Consider the following 15642-nt stretch of genomic DNA (forward strand, 5'->3'; position numbering starts at 1 on the left):
TGGCTCGTAGAGTAATCGTCTTGCAGAAAACGGCGAGTTGAGAAAACGGGCTTGAAAGGTTCACTTCTGTGCACCTAGCTACATTTACAGTTTAAGAATGTATTTCATATTTACATCGATTACGTCGATTTCAGCTCTGACATTTATTTCAGACATGCACTAGTATGTGAAGAGTGCCTGTGCTAATACATTTTGGATTAAAAAAATAATGTGTTCTTCTCCTCTCCTGAACAGTTAGTCATGCCGCCATGACTGTCTCTGTATCAAGGCTCCCTGTCAAATTTACGATCCAGTCCATTGAGACTTTTAAATCTCTGCTTATTTATTTTTACTTGGCTTTTAATCACAGCCTAGTTTAATTCCAACCTTTTTATTTCTTCACCTCTTATCTTGGTGTCTTATTATATCCATATGTACCCGCTTGATATTGATGTATTGATTGTATTGTTGATGCTGTACATCACGTTGGTCGATGACAGTCGTTTTTAAATGTGCTTTATAAATAAAGTACAGAGTAGGTCAAGAAAATCCATTGAAAGTTGTACTTGTTGTGACCGTCCGTTCTCATGCGTTGTGCGCGTCGTCCCCAGGTATCGTAAGATGAATAAGCGGCTGGCGGCTCGCCTCCCAGGCTCAGGAGGCCTCATGCCTGATGAGGGCCTTTCCCTAGACGTAGCAGTGACCCGCAAGCCTTCGCCCCTCACCAACGGCAGCGGTGGCCCCTCCATGCTCATTGCCCGTGGCACTGAGACGGGACCGGGAGCGTATGACCTGCTGCGTAAGCCACATAAGATGGACGGAGGGAGTAACAGTGCCCCAGGGTCACCCCCTGACTCGTGAGTTCCCTTTTCCTGGCCTGTTTGGTTTCATTAGGGGGTGTGTGTTAGCCTGGCTCCAACCCTGAATCGCTAGCCACGCCCATTAAGAAAATATGTTCTGGCGATTCAGGTCTGGTGACTCTCCCTACGACGGCGTCGGTGTCGTTCGAAAATCCGATCGCAGCAGCTGTTTGGCCATCAGCCCCCTCCCTCGACAGCGTCAGACAACAAACATGGCTGCCCCCACTGCGGTGACTCACGACCGTATCAATCTGGCTATTAAATCGACGTATGATAAATAGTTTCTTTACAGAAACGACCACGTTTTATAAACCTCATCCGACATATTTTACCGCTTTAGTTTACATGCTAGTAGCGCTCGTTGGCTGTGTTTGTTGGGTTAGCAAACGGGTTAGCCATAGCCACATGGTTGACAACGTCATCTGCTTTCCTACTATTTTGATTGGTTGGTCGCTTGCTGCTTTGACAACGCCCATCCCAGAAACTGCTGCCGTGGGGAGGGCTTTCAGTCTGAATAATGAAGTGAAACAAAATGAGAATTCAGACTGAGTGTCAGGCTAGGTGTGTGTGTGTGACTGTGTGTAATTTATAATAAAAATAACTACGGTATTTGTGGGTCATATGTTTTCATTTTTTTTAATCTGTGGCTTGTTATTAATCGTTCAGCTATAAGAAAGCACAATAAAGATGATAAGTATTTTTTCTCCCTAGCTTCTGTAGATGTCCTGGTCTGTTTCTAACTCAACTATTTTCTTCTTGTAGTCTGGACTCCATGTCTAAACCTGGAATGCCCCTGCCGCCCCATGCGATGGTCCACCCCAGGGGCCCACCGGACCACCTCTCTGGGGTAAAGCAGATGCCTGTGGTATCTCGGGGGTCTCCCATGTACCCCCAACAGCAGCAGCTGCCAGAGATGTACTATCCTGACAGTCGCCCTCCACCCTCTGCTTCACAGTATGAGCCTTCACAGTACCCAACAGGTGAGAGCAGACCTGCCAACATGTGCACTTTGCATACCATATATATATATATTTTGTAGTGGTGTCAAAAATATCGATATGAATCGCAGAATCCATTTTATCATTAACGATGCAACTACATCGATGCACGTGTGTCTGGATCGGTCAAAATAGCGTCTGATCCTAAAGTTATGGATCGATATAATTGAACTAACTGTGGGAAAAACACAGATGTACAAGCCCAAAGCCCTGTGCATTGCGACGGGTTGATAACTTGTAGATCTGCTACTTCCAGCACAGGACGGGCGCATGCTTATGACGCCCTAACACTTTAATTTCCCGGGGTTATTTAATCCATTACATTATAGCGCCCATTCGATTTATAAACACGGACCACTTTTACCGATGGATCGGATGTTGTTGTGAATGTGTGTGTAGCAGCTAACAATAGCCACGCCACTTTAAAGGCGATCGACAACAACAGGAGGTAATAATAAATCTATCGTGACTAGCGACTGGACGGCCGTCAAACACAGGATCTTTTTTCATAATTAGACGGGATTATTTAGATCGCGAGTTATTCATGTTTTAAGATTTTCATCGTCGGCGGCTAAACGGGGAGGGAGATTTTCGATGATTTTCTTGCGCAACATCGAGGATTGCACAACAGGCGCTCCTAGGCTGTGGAGCGATCAGTCTTCATATCAATAAACTTTGTCTTTTGGACAATACTTCGTCTTGGGCGTTACTAATAGAAAGGACAAAGAACTTCGTCCTGGGCAGACGTCAGACGGGATGTACGTGCAGATACGACACAACTTTATTGCACACATCTGTGCTTTCATCCAAGCTTCCATAGCCTTTTAAATCTTATTTCCCATCCACGGGCACAAGCAAAGTGATATCAGCAGCTTCCACCCGATCTGGGTGGTGGTGGTGTTGTCTGACGAGGGTAGTTACTAGCTAGCATGGGAGCTAACATTAGTTTAACTCTGGTCCACATCATTAGAAGGAGTCCTCCTTAATAACACTATGGTACTTTCCATCCTTTCCCCAAACCCCTCACACTTGATGCTGTGTTTACACGGACGAATGGGAATGCTGGCTTCCTTTAACCCATTTTGGGCGGGAACCCCTTTTGGTGTTTTAAACATTATGTTAAAATTTAGCTATTGAAAAATAGCAGATCTACAAGCTCATAGCGTGCCACCAAGTGGCGCGCTACAAGCTTGTAGGTCTATTTATTTCAGAAAACTGGAGGATTTAGAAGATTTTTTTTAAATTGAGGTCAGGCCATGATAGACTGCATCCTTGCGTCTGCCCGTGTTTAATGGTCAGGGTTTCACTGTCCAGTGTCCACAGCAGGCAGACCTGTCAAAACTATGCACTTCCCAAAACTCAGACATGCCACCACCCTAAATTCAAGAATATTCTAGAATATTGCTTTCCCCAGATATCTCATTCCACTGTTTTAATTTATTTTATTACATAGTCATAACGGACATGACAGACATAATAAAAGTACACTGGTATGAGGTTTGCAGAAAATACACAATGAAGGTGCAACAGTTAATGAAACTAATCAATTTACTCAATTAAAAAAAAAGAATGTCTTATGAAATAATTAATAATAATTTTTAAAAAATACAGAAATAACAGTTATTCAAACTCACAACTTATTGCGATATATTGCGAGGCGTGGTGGATAGAAAACCCGTAACCTTCTGTCAAGTTGGTACATACTAGCAAACCTCCAAAAATCCTGACTAGGGTCTACAGAGTCTACACCCAATATTGACTATGTTCTCCCATTCCCTTTTCACAGGTTACCCCTACCAGCAGCCGCCGCCATATGTCCATCGTGGTTATATCCGCAATGCTCCACCCCCCAGTGAGCAAGCGGGGCCGCATTACCAGGATGCCTACAGTGGTTATGGCCCCCCAGAGCGCTCCTACCAAGCCCCTCACTCTGGTCCGCCCTTCTCCTACCCTCCCCCTCCACACTATGATACGCGGGGTCGACATGGCCCCTACCCCGGGCCCCCGCCCCCTCCCCAGCCATACCCCTCTCAGAGGGAGGACCTGGTCCGAATGAGCCCCGCGCCTCTCGATGGCAACCCTCAGTCAGCAGGACAAGGTGGCTCACTCTACCACCCTGAGCACACTGGCCGGGACAGGTATACACCGGAAAGCTACTATCCACCAGGCTCCCAGCCTCCACCCATGAGGGGATATGCTAGGGTGAGTTTGCTTTGGTTCTCCTTGGTGACACTTTTATTTGGTAAAAGTGAACTGTGTACAAAAGAAATAAGTGTACACATTAATTCATACTTGGATCATGGTATATGTGAACTTTAGTTTGAACATTTCTGGGCATTTAATTTTCGCTCTAGGAGTACTTGTCACAGACGAATTGTTAAAAGTGTAATTATAAGTAGAAGTAATTATTGTGTTAAAAAGGGAATCTTTGAAAAACAAAAAAGGTCCGACACTTGCCAAAATGTTGCTCTTTATTAGGTCGACGTATCGTTCGATTAGACCTTCATTCAGGACAGACAATTAATAATTGTGTTCCTATGTTAGGAGCCACAATATGACCGTTCTCAGCCCAGCCTAGTCTACCTACACCGTCGTCGGCAGGAGTTGATATCCCAGCTGGAGGAGAGGAAGGTCATCTCGCCTCCACCCTTCGCCGCTTCCCCGACACTCTCTCACCCCTTCCCAAGTGACTACCCTCCTGAGGTAAGTTCTACCTGCATTTAGCAGACAGGATAGGACCTCACCTGTGTGGACACTAATCCACACATTTCATTGACAAATGACACAATTGAAGAGTTACATTTTCAAGGCAGTGACTCTTAGTGACTCGTCCAGTTCCTCGCTGGTGCTGGACCATAGGTAAATATAGTCTAAAAGAGAAGTCTGCACACAGCTATGCTCCAAATGTGCTTAATTTATTATAAAAAACACTGGCATTAGTATCAAACGCAACGTTTCAGCCATGGTTGACCGTCATCAGGTGGCCCTTGTGAAGTCTGCACAATATGGAAGTACAGTGGCATGTTTCAAAGAGGAAATGGTTGGTTGTATATTATAACATCTTGTCTACATCTCTGCAGTATGGTGAAGAGAACTCCAAAGCTTTTGGGAAGGGCAGAGAGCCTGACTACGCAGGGCAGTACTCGCCCTGGTCTTGTGATACGATTGGCTCCTACATTGGCACCAAGGACGCCAAACCCAAAGACGTCATGGCGCCAGGCTCCATGGAGATGATGGTGAGTTTATCTTGCATTGTCTTCGGTTCTTTATTTTTTAGTCGGGGTCAATTAGCTTTAACCCATTTAGACCTGAGACCAGATTCTATAAATGTCTTCTAAATCATGACAAATTCTATGTCGGTGGTTCTCAAACTGTTTCATGTCAAGGACCCCCCAAAATGATATGTAATTGGCCACCGACCCCCATCTGAAAATATGATGTTCCAGGGACCCCCCAGAAGCAAAGATTTGAGTTAAAAACGTTCACTGTGAAAGAATATATATTCAAAGATTTGCACACCATTTTCACGATTTTTCAAAAGCTCATAACGCGAGTGTTTAAAATAATGGTTAAATAGGTTAAAGCTAATGTGACACTGATGCGTCCTCGGGTCTAAATGGGCTGGTTGGGGATCAAAATGTGCCACCTGTCTTGTCTTGCACAGTAAGTTCCACTAACTTGCTTGCGCTCATTCATGATTCTTTCCCTCTCTGTAGAATGCGGAGGCTAAAGGTCTGAGGGATCAATCTCTTGAAGCCCCTCGGAGGGGGGCAGAAGTAAAGGATGATGACCCCATTATCCCGTTTGGACCTCAGCCCACGGTGTCACGATTCGGCGCCATCTCGCGCACCTCAAAGACGGGCTATCAGACCACTGGCCCTATACAGGCTATGACCTCAACACCCCAGAACCCCAACTCAAAACACATGCCCATGGCTGGTAGGAAGCTATTAATTTGTTCTGTATTTTCTCATAAGATTATACATTTATTCATGGATTACACATGAACACAAATATTGTAATGGCTATTTGCGATACTCTACACACAGTGCGTGTAAACACACCATTGTCAGCTGTAGCAGTTGATGCCTCCTGACATTTTTTTTCCTTTTACTTTTTTTCAAAATGTCCATACTTATGGAGACAAATCCCTCCATACTTGGTATCATCATTTTGTCATGGAAACCAACAGGAGCTCAATCACTGTTTTTATCGTCTTCCCCACAGCAGAATACTCGTATGGAAACCATGGAGGATGGGGCGGAGCCTCTTACCCCTCCCACCAGACCGGCTCCTCCTCCTCTCAGGGACACTTTGAGCGGTGAGACTTAATGCTTGTCTTATTATCGTGTGGCTCTGCAAGAGGGTGTGTGTGTGTCTGTGTCCGAAGCTAATCTAGCAAACTACGAGACTGATCAGAGCCAAACTTTGTATGCACGCTGCCAGTAGGACGTACCTCCTCTTGATTTCTTTTCACAGGTTTTATACTGTTTTGACATATTTTACCTTACATAATGGAAGTCAAAGGGGCAGTGATGGGGCTGAAACCTTGTCCAAATCGACGGGACAGTGTGGATGGTCTTGTAAACATCTCTCTCTCTCTCTCTCTCTCTCTCGTTCTCTCTCGTCAGTCTGCCTGTGGCAGCGTCAGACAGAGAGCAGCTAAAGATTGAACTGCAGCAGGTCAACCAGCAGATCAACCAACAAACCCAGATGCACAGCATGGAGGTATTTATTGAATGCTCTTTTTATCAATGATGGTCTTTTTAAAACGGCCTGTCTGCTTCACAGCCTACACTCAAATCGGTTTTACGAGACATACATGTATTTTCATGTGTTGTTGTGGGGGATGTGCACAGCAACTTCAAACGCATGAGAAAACAGCCAGCACCTCGGTAAATGCCGAGGAAGACTGTTTTTGATATTGTTGAGCTGTGCACCTTGAGAGACTTTTGTTTAATCTGGAGTGTTGCAGGGCATTCTGCTTTGCAGTGCTTTCTCTCTCTAAATGCACTGTCTGTGTCCCCCGCGTATTGCGGCTGATCGACTACACACCTGCTGAGGACCAGAGGGAATGCAGTGCTGAGTGGGAAGTCTGGTCAGATCAGTGCTTGTCCAGAATCATCTATACTCTAGTACTATAGGACAACACGTATTGCTATTGCATAACCTTAGTGGCATGTGTCTCCAACGGACAAATATCACATTTTTACATCCCCAGGTTGATTTTAAACGGCAATCCAGTGTTGACAAACATACCATGCCATAAGAGTGTAATAATGCTGCTTTGTGACCTTTTTTAAAAACTGTAATATGTCTCACTAAACATCTGTAAACTTATGCTTGCGACCCTCCCCGGCAAGTGACAGAACATTTTCAATGCAACACAACATCATGATGCGTCTGTGTGCCATGCAGTGGCTGCACGTGTAGTGGCATATGTAGTCCGTAGGCCATTTCTAAGCCTGGTAATTGTAGATTTGTAGGTGGGCTTTTATTTTTTGAGTGGGCTAGCCCCTTCTATGCCCAGCTTTAGTGTGTTGGTGTGAATCATAGTGTGATTGGCTGATCACCCCATAGCGATGATTTGAGCAAAGTACATAATTGAGGATAAATATCACGCCCGTGTGAAGTGAGGGGCGCTCATCATCATCGTACATCATCAATTAGAATGGTGGTCCCTTATTGGCCAAGCGCCGATTTGCTCGTCTACATAACCGTAAATTTTCCCTTCATTGTCGACAGCGTTTGATGGTTAATTTACGTCTTATTTGGCAGAATTTTGACCCAATTTCTCCTTTCATTGTCAATGGCAAATATTAGACGTGTGTGGACAAAGGCTGTATATAGGAGGGGCTAGCGCCCCTCAAAAAGTGAGGGCAGAAAAGTGAAGACGCAAATTGCGATTGGCTGGAATGTGATGATGTCTGATGACAAGAGCGCCCCTCACTTCACACGGGCGTGGATTCCCCCCCCCCCCCCCCCCCCCCCCTCTTTAGATGAATTATTACTTTTTCACCATTGATGCCTTTGGTAACCATAATAATGCCCAGACTTAAGTTTCTACTTGATTCAGGAAAAAAATGTTTCAATCTTTGGTATTAATTGACAACGTTTTCCCTCTTTCTTCTGCAGGCTGCCAGTAACTCTTTGATGCTGCAGAGGGAGGCCAGTGCTATGGCAGGCCAGCCCAGCCAGAGCCAGGGAGGAGTGGGCCAACAGCAGCAGGCAAAGTGGCCAGCAGGGGGCACCAGCTCAGCAGCAGTCTCCAGCGAGCAGCTCAGCCTTGAGCTCCACCAGGTGGAGAGAGAGATTGGCAAGAGGACCCGCGAGATGGCCATGGTGAGAGGAGAGGAATTAACCAGGCCTGAAGTCGAAATTTAAAAAATGTCTTTTTAAAATGTCCTTTTTTCTGAAAAACCTCATGTTTCTATATCAGTGGTTCTCAATATTTCATGTCAAGGACCCCAAAAATTATATGTAATCTGCCGCCGACCCCCATCTGAAAATATGTTGTTCCAAACTGAAACTCTGAAAGAATATATATTCAAAGATTTGAAGCACATTTTCACGATTTTTCTAAAATAGCAGCTCGTGGCGTGGCACTCGGTGCCGCACCACGAGCTTGTAGGTCTGTTATTTTTCAATAGCTAAAGTGTAACATAATGCTTAAAACACCAAAAGGGGTTCCCGCCCAGTGGAGTGATAGTGATGAACCTAGTTTAGCATTTATTTCTCCCTGGGAAAAAAAACGTCTGGGTTTCCGAGGCTACGAGTGGCCTGACTGGTCTATGAGCTGTGAACAGGTCCGATGTATTCGGGAGCTAGACCACTTAGAGCAGGGGCAAGAGCAAGCCTCAACATATAAGTATTTTGAAATCGATTCTGGGGAGCCAATTAAGTGGTTTGAGCACAGGAGTAAATGTGTTTGGATCTTTTTTTTGTCCTTGTGAGGAACTCTAGCTGTAGCATTTTGGATCAGCTGGGTAGGAGGCTTCTAATGGTCTCTTTAGGCAGTAGTGAAGAGTAGTCTATCCTGTTGAAGACACCTGTATGGACCAGTTCTTCTGTGTCATATTGAGACGAGAAGCTTTTTTTTCCTTTGTATTTTTACGGTAAACAGCTTTTCTCAGGACTGGTGGGGGTTTGGAATCTAGGGTTCCATACGAACACATTTGCCCGTGTTCGGAGGAGGGAAGCTGGATGGAAGGGTGATATTTGTCACTATGCATAATCCAAAAAAAAAAAAGGTGCTCTAGTTCATATCCGTGATATGGGTTATCATTGAGGATCATTCATCAGCCATTCTTTTCTAAAACAAAATGTTGTGTGTTTTTCCCAATAGGAGAGCCAGGTGGCCCATGATGTTCAGCAGTATAAAATGAAGGCTGCAGAGAACGGACAGCCGGACCACAAGACCCAGCTGGAGGAAATCTCTCTGGCCCTCGGGTGAGCCAACACACATACAATATATCTGAACTAGAGCCTGACTGATGGCACGTTATTGGCTCTGCTGTCCATCCCCATTTTGTCTTGGCCCATTACTGATTGTTTCGACCGATATTTTATCAAAGTGCAAAATCAATCATGTTCATTAAAGTTTAACCCATTTTGACCTGAGGACAATTCTACACATTCTTTCTGATTTTCTTTCTGAAATACCTATGTTAGTGGTGCTCAACCTTTTTCATGTCAAGGACCCCCAAAAATATCTGGATTTGGCCGCAGACCCCCATCTGAAAATATGTTGTTCCAGGGACTCGCTGGAAGCAAAGATTTGACTTAAACGTTCGCTCTGAAAGAATATATATTCAAAGATTTGCGCCACATTTTCACGATTTTTCAAAAATAGCAGACCTACAAGCTCGTAGCGCACTCTGAGCCGCGCTATGAGCTTGTAGATCTGCTATTTTTCAATAGCTAAAGCATAACATAATGCTTAAAACACAAAGGGGTTCAGAATGGGTTAAGAACTAGGCAATCTACAAGCTCACAACGCATGCTATTTTTGTCAAATAATGGCCAAATAATCGACGCAAAATGTCTAGCTCTTGTCTGAGCACACACATACCTTGAATGTAATTTCCAACCATTGCCTGACACTGTCCCCTCCTCCCTCCTTACCTTCCTCATTTCAGTGAGGTGTCGAATGGTTCCAGCAGTCTGCAAGACAGCGGGGTGGGTGGATCCATGCTCTCGCTGACCAACAAAACGTCATCAATGAGCCTGTGTTCCGATGCTGGAACTGGCGCTTCAGACATGCAGAAGAACGGTGTGGTCCATTCATGCTCTTAGACCACACATTTCTCTCTCACACACACGCGCACACACACACACATACACACACACACACACACACACACACACACACACACACACACACACATACACGCTCGATTGAAAAGCATGCACAGGCACACATACACACATCCGTTTTATTTAGAAGATGAGCAGTATCTGCCGTGATATGAATTTTCTTTCTTTTTGTTCTGTGAATGAGCTTTTTTTTTAATGACTTCATTGCCTGGAAACCAGGGCATTTGACAACATTTCTCGTTTTTGTTGTTTTGTTTTTTTACTTGGACTACAGATAAATACAAGGCTCACGAATAGATAATGTCAGAAAGGCAAAATGGTGGTGATGATGATAGTAGCATTGAGGCAACATCTTTGATTTAAGAAGGCTGTCCGCCCCCAAGTGCTGCATAGTAGCCATGACGCACACAAGACGTGTACAATATTTCACCTTCAGCGATCCCCAGCCTAGATAATTGCTGAATTGCATGCTGATAAAGTGAACAATTGAGCACAAAGAAGCAAAGCAGATTTAGCTAGAACTATCGCGTAGACCCCTTTTGCACGATACACCGTACCATCCGTACAATGAGTGCTGTCCATTACAATGTGGTGACTAATGAAGGTGTTAATAGTTGTAAACACGGCAGAAGTATGATTGTTGGTTCCCAGACACGCCCACCTCCGGAATTGTAATGTGGTTGGCCAGACGACGAAGGTCCGGGGAAGGGAAAAAAAAGCAGGCAAATGTTGCACCAATCCTAGGCCGACCTTCAGACGCCAATAGGCAAGGTGTTTTTTCTAGTCACACGCACTTCCTGGCCCCCCCGCCACGAGAAGTATGGATTTTATTAGTGCATTTTATGAATACATCATGTCTGTTTCATACTTGAAAAGCAGTATATTATATATTTAACCAAAGCATTCTGTTTTAAAGATTGCAAAATTAAGTCTTTTTGATAATGAGAGATTTCCTCATGTTTTCTATAAGGGAACCTACTATGAGCTTCTCTTGGTTGTGGTGTGACTCGTGGTTTGGTTGTGATGTCTTTGCCTGTTATGTTCTGGAGGGGTTTGGCATTCAGTATTTCATTGACTGCTGTGGAATTCTTCAACTCAATGCCATGAAATAGATAGTGTGTTTTACAAAACATGCTTCTATACAGTATACACAGTATGCTGCAAGAACAGCATTTACTGCATGTGGAGTAATTTTGAATATGCACAGTCAGTGAAAACCTGTTTTTTTTTTTTTTTTTTTTTTTTTTTTTTCTCCCCAAAAACGGGAGTAATGGTTTTCCCTTCTCGGAGCTCCCCGTCTGGTCACACAAAAGGCCTCCCCATTGGGATCATTGTGTCATTGGTTCTCCTTAACTTCTATGAAGTTGCGTTCCCTTGTGTGTGTGTGTGTTTTTTTTTTAATGCTTTACATCGTTACAATTCGGGGGGTGCGACTGACGAACAAAGCTCTTAGGTCACCTCAGAGCTTTGTTTTGAAAACAAACTTTCTCAAACTATCTCCTTTTTGATAATTCTCCAAACATTTCAGAAACGTAACTGCGTAGGTGCAGAAATCGCATTGATATCGCTGGCCGTTTCATAGCCGTATAATGCATTTAAAGTCGAGTACATAAATTATGGTAACGGTGTGAAGGGAAATGTATGTCTCACTGTAATATTTGCCCTTTGAAGAGATTTGCCTCTTAAATTGCATGTAGTCACATTTCCAGTTCACTTCAGTGAGTGTGTCCCAGTTGAGTCACAACATGCTATTAGCATCATCATCACCACCACTAATACTTCTTGGTCCGTGTCATGGAATATTGTTTATTGCTGATGCTCAAATTAGGAGATTTTTGCCTTTTTTTCCCCCCCTAAACAATTGACATGACTGGCTACAATCATAGAACTACCCTCAAATGCAAAGAGTGGGTCCTTGTGTGTAAACGGTTAAAGGATAAGAATAGAGGTGACGCTCTGGCGCTGGTCATTTTGGGTTAACATTCAGCCTCTGGGTCAGACGAGGGCTAATAAGGAGCTGACAGTCTGGTTTTAATGGATGCTTGGTTACGAATATGTCAGGATAATGGCACAAATGTGCTGATCATGTACTCTGTGGCCATAATCGGTTAGCTGATATCCTTTCCCCCGCAGGATCAATAAAGGTCTATAATTATAATTTGGACATTACAAAAACTAAATATATAGCCTATATATATATTATCTTTTATCGCTTAAAATGTTTCACCCAATATAGTTATTATGCTAATTGCTGCCCATATGTATGGTCCCTGTAACTGCCAACCCTTGCTGTTGGTTTGGGGAGGTTGTAGTAGTGAACCAGGTTTCTCCTCTGATACACATGGAGTTGCCAGACACTTTGAACCTTCACTTCACTCAAGTGACTACTGGCCAATCACAGCGCGCGTCTTTTCCGGGACTTATCAATTCAATCCAAGGGAGCTTTATTGGCATGAGAAAACAAACGTTTACATTGCCTCTGATTGGCCTACCGAACCATAGACATATAAAGGTAGACTCGTCTCTTCCAGCCCCGGGGCGTCTGTATCTCAACAGAAGGCAACATGGAGGCAACGGGAGGCAATGCATGATTGCATTGGCAAGCTTTCCCGAGATTCCTTTGCGAAGCATAGCGGAAGCAAAATGGAAGACCGCAAGGGGGGACGTACGGTAAGCCAATGAGAGGCGCGTGCCTTCAAGATTCCGTTTGACTTCCTCCTCCCGTTGGAGACGGGTCGCTCCAACGAACAGCAGAGGCCAATGAGGCATCTATATTTTTTAAATATCTATGTACCGAATGCCCCCTTCTGTGACGCTTCCGCTATGCTTCCGCAAGGTGTAAGCGTGTGTCTTGCCTCCTCTCGAGATCACACGCCCCAGAGCCGAAGGAAGCGTGGAGCTTTCCTTGCAGAGGATTCAAACCCCAGTCTCACTCTCCACAGTGGTAGAAAGGAACTTAACCCCTGCGTCACATGGACGCCACAATTCAGCCATTTGACTGTGCATCTGTTATTCCAGTTTGTCAGATCTTATAAGGTGAATGTTTTTGGGGTTTCTCCTAGTTTTTTTTTCTCCCCACCACACTTATAAGCCTCTCAGGCTGTTCCTTGCTACATTTATTGTTTAGGTACACAACTCAACTTATACATATGAGTATGTATACATACATTAATATACTAAAGCACTATTAATGTGCCACCTCTTACTACTCGCTCAGCATTTATATTAAATGATCTCTACTTAGAATCAGCAAAATGTTTTTTTTTTGTTTTGTTTTTTTTGTTTTTCTGTCCACTGGTTGCCAACACAGACTTTATCCTTTCCCAGTCGAAGGACTTCTGTGCGCATTGATGTGTTCACTTTAATCTTTTTGTGTTCAAACAAAGAAAATGTTCTTTATAGACTATGCTTCCGAAGAAGACAAAATTCAATAACTTTAGAAAAAAAAATACAAAAAAATGTTTTTGTGTGTGCTAGATTGTATTGTAGAAAATGTACCCTGACTATGGCTTATTCTTTTCTCAGTGAAGTGTGCTGTACTGGGTGATGGTGTTGAGGTATTAGAAAATTGTTTTTATTATCCCACCCCCACCCCCCCGTTTATCCCCCCCAAGTTGCAATTCAGGAAGTCTCTGATGAAAAGGTTGGCCTTATTTTGCTCCTCGCTATGTGTCCATTTTAACAGCATGAGATATTCGGGAGCTAATTGATGCCAAATTGGCATGACTGAGGAGTCGTAAAATAGTTTTAATTTAAAACGGATGTTCGGGAGCTAATTGATGCTAAATTGGCATGACTGAGGAGTCGTACAATAGTTTTAATTTAAAACTATGACTTGAATTACCAAAAATGACGTAGGTTCAAATTCTTGGTCACCTCGACTGATTTCAGTCACTTGGATTCCATAGAGGTCAAGCATGAATTAATTTGGCTTGTAACTTTAACACTGATTCTCTGCACCATGTGGCCGGTCAAATCAAGCCCTACAGTAATAAATACATATTTCATTTTAAGATTAAAGAGTATTTTAATTGGTCAAACTAGCACGAGAATAGATGCCTCGGTACATCAGAAGCATCTTTGATTAAAACAAATGTCAACCAGTTTGCTGTGTGTAGAACAGCGAGAACATACATTTAGAATGTTTATAATGAACCATAATTTCACATATTGTGCTATTTATTTAGGAAAACAGAGCACTCGTGTGGGAGGTGGGTGGGGGGTGGGGTTCCTTTCACGCTGTTTCACAAATCGCAGATTGGGAGTTGACCTAACAAAAAAACATTTTTCCTTTTGCTTTAATCCCAGCTCATGCAATAATACAAATCTGTTAAGATTTGAACTTCTTTTTGGTTAGCAAAATGTTATGGACCTAGTTGGGTTTGCAGTTTTTTTTTCTTTCTTTTCTTAAGTGTTGAGTAAATCACTGACTTCCAAGTCTTATGGCCAAACCACACCAATGATTCACCATGCAACTCCTTGCAACCAAACGGTTGTGAGTAGTTGCAACCACAGTGCTGGCCCGCCGTATACGTGAACTATGCGACCGCCTAGGTCCCTGGGAGTTGCTAGAGCCCCCCCCCCCCCCCCGAACATGTCTCAAAGTCATGCATCCAACAAAAACGGCCGATTTTCGGTTGCGTTTTGTCCATTATCGCCCGTTTTTCTTTAATAACAGGCTAGGAAGGTCGGACACCTACAAACTAGATATCTGAACCCCCCCGCTCAGCCCCCCCCCCCCCCCCCCCCCCCCCCCCCCCAGATGGACAGGGCCGGGCCTGTGCAACCGTTACCCCAATGGCAGTTGCAAGGAGTTGCATTAGTGTGACATGTCCTTAAAAGACTAGTTGCATTGGTGTGGTTTGGGCCTAATGGTGATGAGTGCATGGCCTCGTGTCAACATGTTGTCTACAGTCATACAACAGTGTCTGAGTGTGTCACACACTGGCTGGTATTCATTTTACAAGTCACCTGTTTAACCACTTAACTACACCACATCTCTCTGTTGAAAATAGCAGATCTACAAGCTCACAATGAGCTTGTAGATTTATTTTCTTTGAATGTTTGTCCCAGAATAGAGACGCTAGGGTTAAAGTGGTTAATTGTGCAGGAATTACAATTTGATTCGAGTCAAAAGAGGGGATGAAGATTAACCAGAAATTTGGTGCATTTCAAGAATGAAGGACAATTTGTCACTACTCGTACAGGTACAAGCAACGGAATGCAAGAGACCTGCATGAGTTTTAGCTTCTCAGTCTTTAAAGAGAACAGTTAACCTCCAACATCATGCTTCCTGATTCTATATACTGCGATCCCTGCAGCCATTACTGAGCAGCATTGACATACTGATATACAGGGTGGTTTCCATGCTTAAATAGCAATGAAGTTTTTAAGCCTCCTGTTTTTGTTTTGTTTCCGAGTGGAACTGCTTCCTACCCCTTATACTCACACAGCCAATGAATCCCCCCACTCCCTTGACCACTGTTACT

The 15642-nt window shown here is 43.8% G+C and overlaps 1 protein-coding gene across 3 annotated transcripts in view; it reads left to right on the top strand.

Annotated features, from left to right (window-relative positions):
- Positions 1–15642, top strand: part of rc3h1b (ring finger and CCCH-type domains 1b) — an 85921-nt gene that overhangs the window by 12674 nt on the left and 57605 nt on the right. Inside the window, exons 10-20 of one of the 3 annotated variants that reach the window (XM_079529126.1) lie at positions 591–836; positions 1602–1819; positions 3624–4039; positions 4382–4540; positions 4918–5073; positions 5554–5776; positions 6065–6158; positions 6469–6565; positions 7973–8179; positions 9183–9286; positions 9976–14878. In XM_079529126.1, coding sequence (XP_079385252.1) covers positions 591–836; positions 1602–1819; positions 3624–4039; positions 4382–4540; positions 4918–5073; positions 5554–5776; positions 6065–6158; positions 6469–6565; positions 7973–8179; positions 9183–9286; positions 9976–10132 — 2077 coding nt within the window. In that variant the 3' untranslated portion in view covers positions 10133–14878. Of the gene's footprint in view, positions 1–590; positions 837–1601; positions 1820–3623; positions 4040–4381; positions 4541–4917; positions 5074–5553; positions 5777–6064; positions 6159–6468; positions 6566–7972; positions 8180–9182; positions 9287–9975; positions 14879–15642 lie in introns of those variants that run through there. The other 2 variants (XM_079529127.1, XM_079529128.1) reach the window with 2 other exon arrangements.

This window comes from Electrona antarctica, assembly GCF_951216825.1.
Source record: "Electrona antarctica genome assembly, chromosome: 19".
NCBI lineage: Eukaryota > Metazoa > Chordata > Actinopteri > Myctophiformes > Myctophidae > Electrona > Electrona antarctica.